Source organism: Macaca fascicularis, chromosome 2 (assembly GCF_037993035.2).
Source record: "Macaca fascicularis isolate 582-1 chromosome 2, T2T-MFA8v1.1".
NCBI lineage: Eukaryota > Metazoa > Chordata > Mammalia > Primates > Cercopithecidae > Macaca > Macaca fascicularis.
Genome location: NC_088376.1, coordinates 169702300 through 169718683, shown reverse-complemented (window position 1 = coordinate 169718683; position 16384 = coordinate 169702300). Strand labels below are relative to the sequence as shown.

Here is a 16384-nt window from a genome sequence, read left to right as displayed (position 1 = left end):
CATGGAAAGATGCTTAACAGTAGTCATAAGGGAAATACAAACCACAATACACGTAACTCCACATCCACGTGAAGGGGTAAAACTTCAAAGATTGCCAACACCAAATGCAGAAGGATACGGAGCAACTGGAATTCACATACACTGCTGTTGGGAATGTAAAATGGCATAACCACTTTGGAAAATTATTTGAGAGGTTTCTTCAAAAGTTAAACATACACAAAGTCATTCCACATCCAAGATAGTCTAGAGACTTGGGCATAGTGGTTGCCTAGGACTTAGTGAGATGCATTGGAAAGAGACACAAGGAATCTTAGAAATGACAGAAATGCTGTGTCTTAATTCTGGTGGTAATTTCATGGGTATATACAATTGCCAAAAGCCAATAAACTGTTCTCTTTAAATGGATGTCGTTTATTGTATATAAATTGTCTGTCAATAAAATTGGCAAGAAAAAATTGCTATAGTACAATTTGTGTTTATTAGTTTCCACAATGTTACACAAATACCATGCATTTATTTGCAATACTGACATGTCCTCTTCAATCAAGGTTTTCCAGGGCTTAAAAAAATAGACGATTATCCTTGCTATTACTTATTAAATGATATATCTAGGTGCCAGAAAAGATAGAAAACATAGGGTAAACTTATTTTTAAATAGCATGTTAGTTATATTTTCAAATCATATGCCAAGCATGTTTTCTTTCAACCTCTAGATATCTTTTCAAGTGAAATACCTCTACATTTCAAGCACTGTGTGCAATTGTTAATCTGAGAAAGATACAACAAATTCACTATACAATGTTTTAAAAAATGGAAACATGGGGGAAATAGTGTATTTATTTATTTATACACAAAAAATACTGGGCAGTGATCATTACTGAGTGTTGTGAGCCAAGCTCCGAGCTCAGTCCATTTACGTACACTTGCCTCACTTAATCCTTACAGCCTCTAGGGAAGACATTATGTCTGACTTTCAAATGGGAAAGATGAGATTAATCTGTCCAAAGTACACAGCTCAAGTGGCAGAAATGGCATTTGAGGCAAGATTTCTGGTTTCAGTACTTGCATCCTTAGCTACTGTACTGTATTAGTTCCCATAAATTAGGAGAAATCCAATAACTGCAAGAAAGAGCTTCAAGTCTTGGCTTTACCTCTTACAAGCACTCTGTCATTAGACAACTTTCTTCACCACTAGGGTTCAGTTTCCTCATCTGTAAAGGTGCTGGGAGAGGAGGAAGCATTTACATACCTCTAATTCACAGGGCTACTATGAGATTCAAATGAGATAATGGTGATATTGCAGCTTATAGTACAGTGTCTGCCACAGTAATGGCTCAATAAGGAACAGCTATTCTTATTATTATGCTGCTTCCATACTACACACACTATAAAACAGGTTTACTCTCCATCAAGAGGCAGCACAACATAGGCTTTGGAGAAAGACTGCCTATGTTCCCCTTCTAGTGCCACCACTCCCTAGTTGTGTGACCTTGAGAAAATACCTCCTTGTACCTCAGTTTCCTCATCTGCAAAATGAGGATAATAGTACCTATCTCATAAGATGTCATGAAGCACATAAAGTGGCTACAATAGTGCCTAGTAGGTAGTTAACAGTTATCAAATTCTGCTAACCAAAATCATTTTGTTTACAGCATAAGAATGATTATATCATAACTGTGGATGTTATGAATCCAGTATCTCTGCCAACCTGTAATTTGGAATACTGTAAATTTCAGGTTGAGCAAGTCATTAGCAGCTTTCTGGGGCATACGGGAGAAGTCATATGTTATCCAAATATATGAGTCTAAACACAAGTAATCTCAGTTTGAATTGCTCACTCAGGTTAAGAATTCCTATCATAGAGCCAAGGAGCAGAGATCATTCAAAAAACAAGTTTAAAATAGAAATCAACATCTCAGAACCCAATGGGTACCCTGGAAAAATCTATCCTAAGTCAGGTGCAGTGGCTCACACCTGTAATCCCAGCACTTTGGGAAACCAAGGCAGGTGGATCATTTGAGGTCAGGAGTTCAAGACCAGCCTGGCCAACATGGTGAAACCCCGTCTCTACTGAAAATACACAAATTAGCTGGGCATGGTGGTGTGTACCTATAATCCTAGCTACTCAGGAGGCTGAGGCAAGAGGATTGCTTGAAACTGGGAGACTGAGGTTGCAGTGAACCAGATTACACAACTGCACTCCAGCCTGAGCAATAAAGCGAGACTCTGTCTCGAAAAAAAAAAGAAAAAGAAAGGAAAGGAAAAAAAAAAAAAGAGAGAGAAATCTACCCTGAAAGATCTGCTTAAATTCAGGGCTGGGAAAATTGATTGCAACTTTTTCTATTTAATTGTTTGAAAAATTAAATATACCAATAAATCAATGTTACCACATTTAGGTATTTGAGCTCTAGAATCATTTTTTATTTGATTTGCATTACCATTACTGATGACATTTTCACAGTTTAAAAACTACATAAGATTTTATAATAAATGCAACCACTCTTACCTGCTTACGCAAATATAAACAAACATTCCCAGGCCTATTTTTTTAAGGCTGTATATTTCACTTGATGGAAAAAGTGATGAACAGCAATGACTTCCCAAGAAAAAAGAAAGAAAAGTGGGTGTTACATTTGCTTGAAAGCCAGACTCTAATCACACAGAGGAATTTTATTGTAAGTTACATGCAAAGCAAATTAGTTCTTCAGGAAAATAAAAAAATAAATGAATCAACTAAGATACACTAAACCTCAAAAAACCCTGAATAAAGATGATAAAGGTAAAAATGTATTTAAAAAGACCCTTAAAATATTTAAGAAAGTATTAAAATACAAAGCTTTAACTTCTCTACAGTCAAAATTTCATTCACAGGGAGCTGTAGGTCAGTTGGTTGTTGAAAACTTATTTGAGAAAATCAAAAAATAATCGCTTTATTTCTCTGTTTCATTAGTACTAATTCACAAGATCTTTGTAGGTTTTATCTGAAAGAAGGATATAAAAACTTAAAAGTCAGAGCAGGGAAAGGGGAGTAATAAATTATTAAGAACAAACTCAGTGAGACTTGACGTCACTTATGATACATGGGTAGAAAGAGCAAACCAGCCTTCTTCATTCTGTTTCTCCATCTGTTGAACAAAGACACAGAGAAAATTTAGATGGTAATTAGAAACATGAGACTACTCAAGATTTACAGATCATTTAGACCAAGTGCATAAAACGAAGTCATCCTGTGCCATTGAATGGTACTGGAAATTAAATTGCTATTGGCAATGTTTATTCTCTAATAGAGATACTATATCAAATAACTAATTACTTGGTCAACAGATCCTCTTACTGATTTAGGAGTCATAATTTTTTTAAGTCCAGTGTTTTATAGATATCATAGGCATAAACTTTTAAAATGATAAAAAGGCAGTTATTTGTTCTTAGTAAATTAAATGTTACTGAATTCCAGGAACTAAGAATAATTTATATAAAATAGCTTACTTTAAAGCTTTTGTAGAATATAAGAAGTAGCAAAGAACAAATCTCCCAGAATTGGACAATTCGGGTATCTATCATTCCCCTATCATTTAATATCTTTCCCCTATCATTTAATTTGGGCTATAAGCACCCACTCTTTGATCTAATTACTGAACTCAGTAATAAGAAACGCAAAGATTTTCCCAATGTCAGACAGTTGTTGGCTCAAGTCTACAAAATTAATTCTTATAATTTTAAAGATATCCTCAGAATTTACTATAACCACTCAAAGGAACTATATTTTACTGTACTAGCACCACAGAAAAAAAGCCTTCTGCAAAAATTTTGAATATACTGTGAAATACTTAGCTTCTATACATACCTATGGCACAACAAAATACATGAAGAGCACATTAAGACATTTATTTTTCCCTGGGACCATAACCTATCTAACCAATGGCACAGTCAGATATGGCATACAGGGATAAAGTGAGAGGAAAAGTGACTGGACCCACTGCTCTGGCTGTCCCAGACCCCACCCAGGGACAAGGACTGGGGGAACCAATAGCTTAGTAGATCTACAACCCATTCAAGGCACACCTGTGTGTCCTGCCATAATATTTGGGAAGCTCTACCTGAAACCAGTAATTTCCAGCCTTTAAGGACTGCTGAATATCCTACTGAATTTTACCTTATTCCTTAGTTACCCTAGAAAACAGAAGAAGTATATGGCTTGTTTTTCCTAATGAAGGTAAATTAGTATCTCTTTTCTGTTAAGAATACCATATCAGCTTTAGGATAACAGGAATGATAGTTAAGAATGGAAATCACTAAATCAGCCACCTTCTACCCTCACCCCTATATACATTTCACAATTACATTTTAACATGTACCTTTGCTCTTGGATTAAGAGGTGTGAATCTCCCACTTCCTGAGGTGGCATTTAGTGGAGAACAAGAATTACTAGTAGCCCCGGAAGATCTATTTATGAAAAATAAAACAGAGTAAGATAGTGAGCTATCATTATTAACCTTAAAAGACTATGCAAACAACTGACAATTCTCAATACTGGCAAGAGCTTGAAAACAAACGGCTGACTTAGGTCCAAATGAGGTAAATTATTTGTAACTTATTTTCACCAACCTGTAAGTCTTTATTTGTTCATTAATAGTGATAGGCTTTGGCTATGTCCCCACCAAAATCTCAACTTGAATTGTATCTCCCAGAATTCCCCCGTGTTGTGGGAGGGACTCATGGGGAGGTAACTGAATCATGGGGGCCGATCTTTCCCATGCTCTTCTCATGATAGTAAATAAGTCTCATGAGATCTGATGGGTTTATCAGGGGTTTCTGCTTTTGCTTCTTCCTCATTTTCTCTTGCTGCCACCATGTTAGAAGTGTCCTTCGCCTCCCACCATGATTTTGAAGCCTCTCCAGCCATGTGAAACTGTAAGTCCAATTAAACCTCTTTTTCTTCCCAATCTCAGTTATGTTTTTATCAGCAACATGAAAACAGACTAATACAAATACAATTTACTTTTTAGAGCTGTTTTAGGTTTTTGGAAAGATGAGTGGAAAGTACAGAGTTCCCATATACCCCTTAACCCCCACCTCCAACACACACACAGTTTCCCCTATTATTAAGATCTTGCATTAGTGTGACAAATCTATTACAATGGATGATCTAATATTTATATGTTATAATTGACTGAAGTCCATAGTTTACATCAGGGTTCACTCTCTGTGTTATACATTCTGTGGGTTTTCACAAAATGTATAATGACATGTATCTGCCATTACAATATTTTATGGATAAGTTTTCAATAATGAACGTGCAGGGATGGGGAAGAAGGTCCAGGTAGTAGAAGAGTAACAAGACCTAGAACAGCACAGTACAATAGTAAGGATGCAGAGTAGAGAGAGAAAGGCCAGGTATGTCCTTAGTGTCACTATTTACCAATCATATGACCCATCTAGACAAATCACCCCATTAGCTCTGAGAGCTTCAGTTTCATTTACTGTGAAGGAGGAAAATACTGTTGGTCAATTCAGCTGTCCTGTCATACATCACCTCCTAATTTTGTAATCCATAAATACTCTACATATGTGTTATCTCATTTTTGTTTTCAGTAGCAAACCCATGCCTTTCAACTTAAAGTTTATTCCTCACTCCCTTTCCCCTCAAAATTCTCTTTTCCAATTATTTTACTCTCTTTGCATGAGTCTGTCTCAACCTAAGTCAGATATTGTACACTTCCTTTTTTCACAAAGAGAATAAAATACATACCAAATTGTTTTTTCCTTTTTTTTTTTTAAAGTAAATATTCACTCTGCAACTTACCTTCTTGTATTTATCCCACTGACAGGAGAGACAGTACTACATTTTGAGCTTTCTGAGGCTTCTGCTCCTGGAATAGATACCTCAATTGTTCTCTTTGCTCCTTCTAAAATATAAAAATACGTATTAGTTTCATTACCTTTCAATGAAATAAAAATTTCACTCGATTTCTATCTTACTGAAAATTGCACATTACAAATTTAGTGGTTCTTTCCGTATTTTTTAATCTTAGCCCAAGATACACTTGATTTTTTTTTTTTAACTGAACTGTGAGATAAGAAACTTTAGTTACTAGTGTTAATTCAGTAGCATGCCAGTTCATAGAGAGCCAGAATCTTCGGACAAGTGGCATCATGTCAGCTCTGGAGGTGAAAAACAGAAATTAAGAGCTAGCCCTAAAGAACTTGAGATCTTTGTCCAAGAGAGCTTACCTAAAGTTTTCCCCAAAAAAAGGAAAAAGAAAACTTCTGAAGTCATTCAGCAAAACTTTAAATCTTTTAAATCAATTACATTATGACTATTACTGAAGACATTGAAATAGGAGAGGAAAGTTGGCTGAAGAGCTCCATATGGCCAATAGCAAGTATAATTATGAATATTTTCCATATTTCAGAAGTAGGTTATCAATCAGCATATATTTACTATTTACTAATGAAAGACTTTATGTTCATCATAGGCAGTTTCACAGAGGCTCCTCGCTTTGTGTGACTTCCTAGCTTTACGAGGTAATAAAACCCTATTTAATTTTACAAAACATTCCTCTGTTACCCTAGAAAACAAAAGAGGTTTTTCATGGCATATGGTTTATTTTTACTTTTATCATTATAGTCCACAGAGGTTTTTTTTTTTTTTTAAATAAATATAAGAATTTTACTTATAAAAAGAATACTTTAGAAATAAATCACTGGACAGGAAAGAACACAGTTGCAAATCCATAACTTGCTTTGTAACTTGATAAATCACATAACCTCTTTGTGCCTCCCAGTTTACTTATTTGTCAAATAGGTATAATATTAGCCCTATCTACTCTAAAGGTGTGTTGAGGACTAAATTATATAACATAAATAAAAGCATATTTTAACCATACAGAAATACTGAAATGGAAGATGTATATTTAAATACAAAATTATTCTTAAGGCTGATCTGCTTTATTTTTCTTCCTTGCACTTAGCACTAACTGATATTATCCCAAATATTGATTTGTTTGTTGCCTGCTCCCCTACTCAAATTGTAGAGTATTCAAGCCCACACATGGCACGCACATAGTACATGTTCATACATAGTTCATTTATTTATTCTAATCAGAAGTTGTCTTCATAACTATGAAGAACAGTAGACAAAACTGTCATTTGAGGAAGCCTAGAATAAACAAAGAGAGAGGGCTGTGGGGAAATGCATTACTATCTTTTTCCAGCAATTTCCAAAAGAGTCTGCTTTCTGGGTCTGTATTTCAAAAAGGAAATAATTTCTGAGGGGAAAACTCTCATTGGAAGATACCTTAAAGGTAACCTACTTCAACCAGAAATAAGACATATTTGAGTCCCCCTCAAACACCAATGTTTGAACATCTCAGAGAACACATCAATTACTAGTACACGGAGCTTTTTCTATTCCTGACAATTACAGCCTTCTCTTTTACTGGACCAAAATCAATCTCTCTGTACTCTTCATGTAGCTCTGTCCCTTGAGGGCCTTAATAATGCAATTTCTGATAAAAACAACTTGATATATACTTCGTTTCATCAGTATCTTTTTGAATGTGAATACTATGACAATTTTTTCAGTTACTATTTTATTATTCAGAATCCCCTCTAGCTTTTCACATTCCTAAATGTAACAGAAAATTTAATTAATGAGTGAAAATGCTTTAACTGTTTTACAGAATAAGTTGTAATTTGTTGCTGATGAAATTCTAAATTAACATTCAGATATTTCATGCTTAGTTGCAGCATATGACCTAAGTGAACCGTACACTATAATGAATCCCATTTAGATGTAGGATAATTTAGGAACTCAGACACTGAAGATTAACTATAGGCATCATAGGATAGAAAGAATCAGGAGATCTGCCTTCTAATCCCATTACTGTCCCTTATCCTGTGAGTTAGCGCTGTTTCTTTCTGTGTAAAATTGAAGGCACCAAAATATATGCTCTGATATTTCTTTTGATTCAATATAAACTTGCAAAACCAAGAAAAGTGAAAACCTTCATATTTCTAGTTTTTAAATCATGAATTTGTGACCAACCAGTCCATGCTCTGAGAGGTAACTGAACAGGTAACATTGGTGGAGAAAGATTCAAACCAACAAGTTTCTGCTGCTCTATCAACTGCAGTAGTTTTCCACGAGCCTCCATACTTTGTCGATTCAATTCTGCAATCCGTTCCTCCATACTACCTGGTGCTAGAGACTGTGCTACTGGAAAAGTCTTTGAGAGAGGGAGAGAGAAAAAAAAAGTACAAATTGAATACTGAAAAATCTCTCACACGATTTATTTTATTTTATTATTATTATTATTTTTATTTTTTGAGATGGAGTCTTGCTCTGTCGCCCAGGCTGGAGTGCAGTGGCGTGATTTCAGCTCACTGCATCCTCTACCCCCCGGGTTCATGCCATTCTCCTGCCTCAGTCTCCCGAGTAGCTGGGACTACAGGTGCCCACCACCACGCCCGGCTAATTTTTTTTTTGTATTTTTAGTAGAGATGGGGTTTCACCATGTTAGCCAGGATGGTCTCAATCTCCTGACCTCATGATCCGCCCGCCTCAGTCTCATACAATTTTGACTTACTAAGTGCCAGCAAGTTAGTATTCACAGCCCTTATTCTATATAAATGTGAATAGTGAGCATACAATAGAATTTACAGTCCCTTTGTCTAAGCACATATTCTGGGAAAAGCTTTTCTGTGTCTCTTAAGATCTGCAGAGCTGCACAAAAGATCACATGAGCAAAGAGCCTACTCCCAGTGAGCTGGTCTCTAAGTAAATGCCACACATCTTCAAAGACAGATCTGGGGTTTGACAGATTACAAAAGAGGATCTGCTGTCTTTGAAACAGAAGTTTCTATAATTACAATCTTCAAATATGCACCACTTGGCAAAGATTCTGGGAATCTTGTCACTCCTTCTAACCATATGTCAGCCTCCCCAGGCCACTTTTGGCCTAAGATATCTGATTCAAGAATAGTTGGTGACTGGAAAGAAATATGAGAGGTAGGGTAAAAAATAGCCACCCCAAAAATATAGCGTAAGTTTAATTTGAAAATTCCCCCACAAATGTGCTTATGTCATTCCTAATCATTTCATTATTCCTACTTATGTCATTGTTTCAGTCCTAGTTATTTCATTTCTTTTTGGGAAAAAACAATCTCTGATAAAAGTCACTGATTTTTAGCCTATGTCTATTAGTAATAAATAAATAGGAAAATCAGTATGAATTAAAGATCATTTTAGATTTCCAATTAAAAGAGGGTAGTGAAGACAGAAATATTAGATAGTCCCTTCTAGCTTGATCTATATACTAATTAGAAAAAGAGGCAAGGAAAACATTAGATTCTACTGTCTTTTTTAAACCAAGAGTTGCCTGTTATGAATAATCTTCAAAACTACAAACATATAAATGCCTCCCAATGACTCAAAATTGAGACAGTTGGTATTTACTTATATACACCACTACCAATGGCTGCCCTCTCCTAGCAATATTCCTTTCTGGCTCCTCTTCTGCCAGTTCCTTCTGTCTACTACTTCTATGATTCAATACCCATATTGCCCTTATTCCCCATGAGCCAGTGCTGACAGAGAAGGCCCTTACTCTATGGCCCACCTTACCCAGACCTTCCTCACCAAAGCCCTCCAACCACCACTGTGAAAGCCCTTATGAACAGTCACCTCAGGAGCTTCTAATCCCCACTGACAGTATCCAGCTCCTCCTATCAGAAACATGACAGGAGCTGCTTTGGCTCTAGAAGGGGTAAAAGAAAGTGTCTACCGTCACTGGAACCAGCATTTGGAAGTCTTTTATAAACCCTCCCTAGCTGGAATTCAGACTTCTTATCTCACCCAGAAACAACGAAATGAAGATTTAGGTTACCAGGTTAGCCCACAAAGTTTATTTCACTTACAAAACTCCTGCACTATAATATGCAGACCTTTGCTACTCAAAGCGTGGTCCTCACACCAGCAGCACTGGCATCATTTGGGAACTTATTAGAAATGCACAGGTCCTACCTTAGACCTGCTCAATCAGAAACCACATTTCAGCAAGATCCCCAGATGATTAATATGCATATTAAAGTCTGGCTTTAATAATCCTTTAAAATGTTACTCCTGGCCAGGTGCAGGGTGGCTCATGCCTGTAAGTCCAGCACTTAGGGAGGCCGAGGCAAACAGATCACTTGTGGTCAGGAGTTCAAGACCAGCCTGGCCAACATGGTGAAACCCCATCTCTACAAAAAATACAAAAATTCACCAGGTGTGGTGGTGCGCACCTGTAATCCCAGCTACTTGGGAGGCTGAGGCAGGGGAATCACTTGAATCCAGGAGGCAGAGGTTGCAGGGAGCCGAGATCATGCCACTGCACTCCAGCCTGAGCGACAGAGTGAGACTCCATCTCCAAAAGGCAAAACAGGCTGGGCACAGTGGCTCATGCCTGTAATCCCAGCACTTTGGGAGACTGAGGCAGGCAGATCATGAGGTCAGGAGTTCGAGACTAGCCTGACCAACATGGTGAAACCCCGTCTCTAATAAAAATACAAAAATTAGCCAGGTGTGGTGGTGTGTGCCTATAATCCCAACTACTCAGGAGGCTGAGGCAGGAGAATCACTTGAACCTGGGAGGCGAAGGTTGCAGTGAGCCAAGATCATGCCATTGCACTCCAGCTTGGGCAATAGAGCGGGACTCCGTCTCAAAACACACACACACACACACACACACACACACACAAAACAAAACAAAACGAAAAAACCACCTCATTTCTATACGAAAACCCATTCTATGTCCTCAAAAATTAACTACTCATTATTTGAGGGCCAATACTCTTTTATGAGCCATTTTAAGAATAAAAATACTTTCAATTAACATGTGGTTATGTGGCAAACATTCAAGTAATATTAATTCTATACTTGATACTTAAAACTTCATCCTAACTTAATCTTAGCTTTCCTTCACATTTTATCTTTGTCCTATTTTCATTTATATAATTTTCCTTTTATGCTGTCTTGTCTTGTATGTACAACAGACTGATAAATAACCTGGACCTATTGTATTGAAGACATGCCAAAGCATAAGCCATCTAGCCTCAAAGCTTTCTAGGATCACTTCTGAAAAGAAGTTTCTTAAGATGCCCAAGCTAAAGTTCCTATTTAAATTCCTGTATGTCCCTAATCAATCCTTAAATGGTACTCACAGAAGTCATGTCACTTGCACTTTCTTGTTTGTTCAACTCCCGGAGTCCATCCCCTTGCTCTCCTCTGGGCTCAATAATACTATTTGTATGTGCCTTCATAGCTGAATTCTGCAATGTCAAATCAGCAATTCGTGCCATTATGTCCTTTCTTTGTATTAATGCCTCATTTGTTCTCAGCTGGTGTCCATCTCCCACTACTGGGAGCTCTTCTGAGAATGTGGGGCTTCTTGACTGTTGAGTGTTGGAATGGGAATTGCAGAGGGGCTGTGAGAGGTTAACAAAAGGAGCCTGAGTTTTGTTCTCCAAATCTTCTCCCATATGAGAGACTCTCCACCTCTGAGTGAAGAGACGATTCTCTTCACTTGAATTCTGAATATCTGTATCAACAGGTAAGGTCTTCTCTTCCCAATTTTGTTCCTTCTCAATTATTTCCACAGTTGGAGGAAGTCGTGGAGCAGGACGAGTTTGAACAGTCCTTCTCAATACTATAGATAAGAATTTAAAAATAACAAACATGTATTATTTTCCCATAGATTGACACTATACTCATCTCATTAGCCCACCATGGTAGTTAGAAAAGAATTTCAGTAGAAGTGTTTGGCTTCTGAACGCCTAAACTATTTTCAGCAGAGAACACACCAGCAATGTCACCCCTCGTAATCAAGTACAGAGACTTACCATGTTCCTTAAAGCATTTGTCAGTACCCTTGTGAAAAACCATCTGTCAAGTTCACATTGTAACACATATATTAATTCACATCTGGGAATACTGGGGAATGAGGAAGCAGGTATAAGTACCCAATTTAAACTGCAGATAGCCAGGATAGGCCTCTCTGAGGAAGTAAAATTTTTAAATGATTACATTGATTACATATGTAATAGGAACTAGAGCAAAGGACATTACAGGCAGAAACAGCAACATATGTGAAGGCTCAAAAAACAGGAAAGAGCAAAGAAATGAGGCCAGCCTACCTGTAGGATAGCAACAAGGAGAGAACTGAAAAAGCAGGAGATTAGAGAGGTGTGCAGTGGCCATTTCTGGCAAGCCTTTCAGACCATGTTAAACATTTTGTAATTTAATCTAAGAGCAATGAAAACCTAGAGAACGTCTGGCAATGATTTGATTTAAATTTCTTAAATGCTGTGGATAATTGGAGGATAGCAGAAATGGAAGCAGAAAATCCAGGAAGCAATTGTAATAGTCTAGAAGAAAGATGATAGTAGCTTTGACTAAGGTGTATTGGCATTAGAGATGATGAGAACTAAATAAATTTGAGAAATATTTTGGCAAAGAACTGACAGCAATGAACTAGAAATTGGGAGTGAGAAAAACACACAGATCAAGAAGACACATATCTTGAGTGGATGGTGATCACATTTACTGAGATGCTGAAGGCAAGAGGACAGACTTAGGGGAAGGAGGGCTTATCAAGAACCTAAGGTGCCCTAGGATTCATCTGTGTATCCATCCAAGCAGATGGATACATGGGTTTAAAAATCAAGAGAGACATCTGGGCTAAGATATCAAACTGAAAGTCACTGACATTTAGAAGGTATGAGAAGCCATGAGAATGAGTGAGATTATCCAGAGAGAAGAGTAGAGGGAGAAAAAAACCAGTATCAAGATATGAGGAACTCAACATGTAGGGTCAGGTAAAGGAGGGAAAAGCCACCAAAGCAGACTAAAATGGAGCAGTCAGAAAGATAGGGAAAATATTACACCAACATGGCATCAAGGAAACAAAGTGGTTAATTGTACATAATACCACTGTCAGACCTGGAAACATAAGGACAGAAAAATGTACCCTGGACTTAGTAACAGGGAGGCCACTGGAGCCCTCAGCAAGAGTAGTTTAGATGGAATGCCCTAATTGAAAGGAGGGATGCTTCTAGTTCAAGACTACAGACTGAGCACACATTTATCTCACCTCTTTTCATTGACAGCAAGGACATATAAAAGGAAATAAACCCACAATCAGTAAAGAGAATAGTCTGGGAAGAGAATCATTAGCAAACAAGATATTTCAGCAAATCTCTGGAAGACTAGGAGTAGATGGAAAGCATGTGAAAGAGTACAACTGAGCAGAAACCATACTCCAGAATACATATACATTAGAAGGAAATGACAGGTGAAAGCCAGTATCTGGGGGTGGGGGGAACCCTGAAAAGGCTGCAGTCACAAAGCTGACAGGTACAGAGGAAGAAAATGAGAAGTAGAACTGAAATCTGGGGAATTACTTGAAAATTTGTCTACTGCATGCTTTTTCCAGTCAAGCTGCTGCACACCACTTCCCTGAACTGTCCTCCCAAGCAAAAAATCAAGGATGGAAACAGTAAATGTGAGCACCCCAAGTGAATGGCTGGATCCTAGTTACATATTCTAAAAGGAAACCCATAGTTAGTAAATCGTACCCATATACACAAAGCAACCACATAAGGGAAAGTCTACTGGGAAAATAGACCTAGACTTATCGACATCACAGAAAAGAAAATGTATGACAACCACCTACAATATTGAACTTATTCATTCTTAAATACAAATGAACAATAGGAAAAAACCAGCAGCACAAAAGAAAAAAGCCAAGACAGGGAAACTGAACAGATCAAGAAGAAAAGAAAATTCAGGTACAGAAGAAAATAAAAGAAAATTCATAGTAGAATTCTAACTAGTATCCTCAGAAAAGTTTCTGGAAGATACTGCATTCATAATAAGTATCAATGAAAAAAGGACAATCAGACAAGTAAGGGCTCTTCCTTGGAAATTAAAAATACAATTGACGAAATTTTAAAAATCCAAAAGACAGGCTTGAATATAAAGTGAAAAAATCTTCCAGAATCTAAAAAGTAAGATATAAGGCCAAATACATAAGAAAATCCCAACGATCAACATAAATTTTCCCCCAAACTGAAGAAAGTCATATGTCTTCATACTGAAAGGTCCAACTAGTGTCTCACAGTGCAAGAAGGTAAAAACCCATATTTAGGCATACCTTGTGCAACTTCAGGATAAAAACAAGAGATCAATCCTAAAAGCTTTCTCAGAAAAAAAAAAAAAGTAGGTCCAATATAAAGAAATAGAAGACATCTCATTATCAGACATCTCAACTGAACACTGAATACTAGAAACCAATGGAATAATGTCTTTAATTTCTCAGGAAAAAGAACTCTTGACCTAGAATTCTTTAGCCACATTATCAATCAAGTGTAAGAGAAAAATGAAAACATCTTCAGAATTTCAAGAACTCAGAGTTTACCTTGCATATGCTTTTTCTGATTATTTCTTTCAGAAAACTGTGAAAGAAAACTAAATAATAAGAGGAAACAAGTGACCCAATCCAGGTGTGCAATGATACCAAGACCCAGGATGAGAGCTATGCAGAAGGCCCAGCAAGCAATAAGCAATCAGTGAAGGCTGCAGCAAGTTTAAAGGGCTTTGAGAAGGTGTCTCTGGGATGAAAGCAGATTCCATGCCACAGACAGTATGACAAAAGGACTTGAAGATATGGTGAAAGCACATTATTCTTTTGCCAACAAAAGAGTAAAGACAATTTGAAAGTCTACACAAAGCAAAAACTGTACAAGAAAGTCACAGTATAAACATATAGCAAAAAGAGTCTGAGCTCTCATAACATGAAATAAGAATTCACCTTGATTTTCACAAGAACTTTTTCCTTTGTTTGGCCCAAGCACTGGCAGTAACAATGGATTCGAAAAGAAAATGTAATGGTTATTTATTTGTTTTCACTTGTCAATATGTATATAGACAAGACACAGAAAACACAGTTGTTGCAATGGAAGAGAAGGTTAATGTAATCAAACTTAATAATGTGAAAGGGAAAGGATAATTAACTGAAGATGGGAGGTAGAAAACAGAAGTAAAGCAGAAGGGAAGGGATGCTAGTATTTCATGTAGTGGAAGTCAAGAAATACTATCTAAAGTTAAAAAAGAAATAGAAAGTATTTAAAGTAACAAAAAAGATTAAAAATAAAAACAAAACTATCCAGAGTAGAGAAGGGAGGTAGGTGTTAGGGTGAATTACACTCTCTTCTTTCATAGGGAGAGTCTATAATTATTATGTAAAGTTGGTATCTCAAGAAAAGAGTTGCAAAAATATTTTATATTAATTACGGAGACAATTACCAAATAAACAAAAATCAAATTGGAATAAAAATGACTGCCTTTAGGGGAATCTACTGTGAAAGTTGTCAGAATGAAAATGGAGTCATTTGGCCGGGCGTGGTGGCTTACTCCTATAATACCAGCACTTTGCAAGGCCGAGGTGGGCGGATCACCTGAGGTCAGGAGTTTGAGATCAGCCTGGCCAACATAGTGAAACTCAGTGTATACTAATAATACCAAAAAAAAAAAAAAATTAGCCAGCCGTGATGGTGCACAACTGTAATCCCAGCTACTCAGGAGGCTGAGGCAGGAGAATAGCTTGAATCCAGGAGGCAGAGGTTGAGGCAGGAGAATAGCTTGAACCCAGGAGGCAGAGGTTGCGGTAAGCTGAGATTGCACCACTGCACTCCAGCCTGGGCGACAAGAGTGAAACTCTATCTCAAAAGAAAAAAAAATTGAGCAGTTTGTGTCAGAGCACAAGTGACTTTATCAGAGTCACTTTATCAGACACAAGTGACTGATAAGTGGAGCCTCAAAGAGCCAGGAAGGAAGGGTTCTCATGCATGTATGACTGATAACAACTATTCAAGAGATTTCAAAAACCAGAACCTTGCACAAAGGCCTCCACAATCTTACACAAAAAATAATTCTGCGAGGACATCTGCCCAACAACCAACCTTAGATTGATGCCACCCTTGTTACTGATCCTTGTAGCCAAGGATAGTTGTCTCAAAACAACTTAGATAATCCTCCTCATTTCCCCTTTAAAAACTCTTGTCTTCCTTTACTTCCCTGAATATGCCCACCATATTCCCATTGCAATGCTCAATCCCAAATAAATATCAGTTTCTTTTAGAGAGTCTCTCTCTGGGTTAAATTGACAGTACTTTTTTTTAAACCACATAAAATATGAATTAGAATAAACACTTTAAAATAAGGAATGAATGGGAGATCAGAAAATGAAATGAAACTGCACACAAATACAAATACACACACACACACACACACACACTACTCATTCAAGAAGCATGGCTGTAAAGAAAAGGAGAAATAAATCAATAG

General features: G+C 37.2%; 1 protein-coding gene across 5 annotated transcripts in view; it reads right to left on the bottom strand.

The window, feature by feature from the left end:
* Positions 1-455: 455 nt before the first annotated feature.
* Positions 456-16384, bottom strand: part of SPICE1 (spindle and centriole associated protein 1) — a 66125-nt gene continuing 50196 nt past the window's right edge. For 4 of the 5 annotated variants that reach the window (XM_005548127.5, XM_005548128.5, XM_005548125.5 and 1 more), the window contains exons 14-18: positions 11203-11687; positions 8048-8228; positions 5804-5906; positions 4356-4443; positions 456-3125 (exon numbers count right to left, since the gene is read on the bottom strand). In XM_005548127.5, coding sequence (XP_005548184.3) covers positions 3072-3125; positions 4356-4443; positions 5804-5906; positions 8048-8228; positions 11203-11687 — 911 coding nt within the window. In that variant the 3' untranslated portion in view covers positions 456-3071. The remainder of the gene's footprint in view (positions 3126-4355; positions 4444-5803; positions 5907-8047; positions 8229-11202; positions 11688-16384) is intronic. The other variant, XR_012431703.1, reaches the window with a different exon arrangement.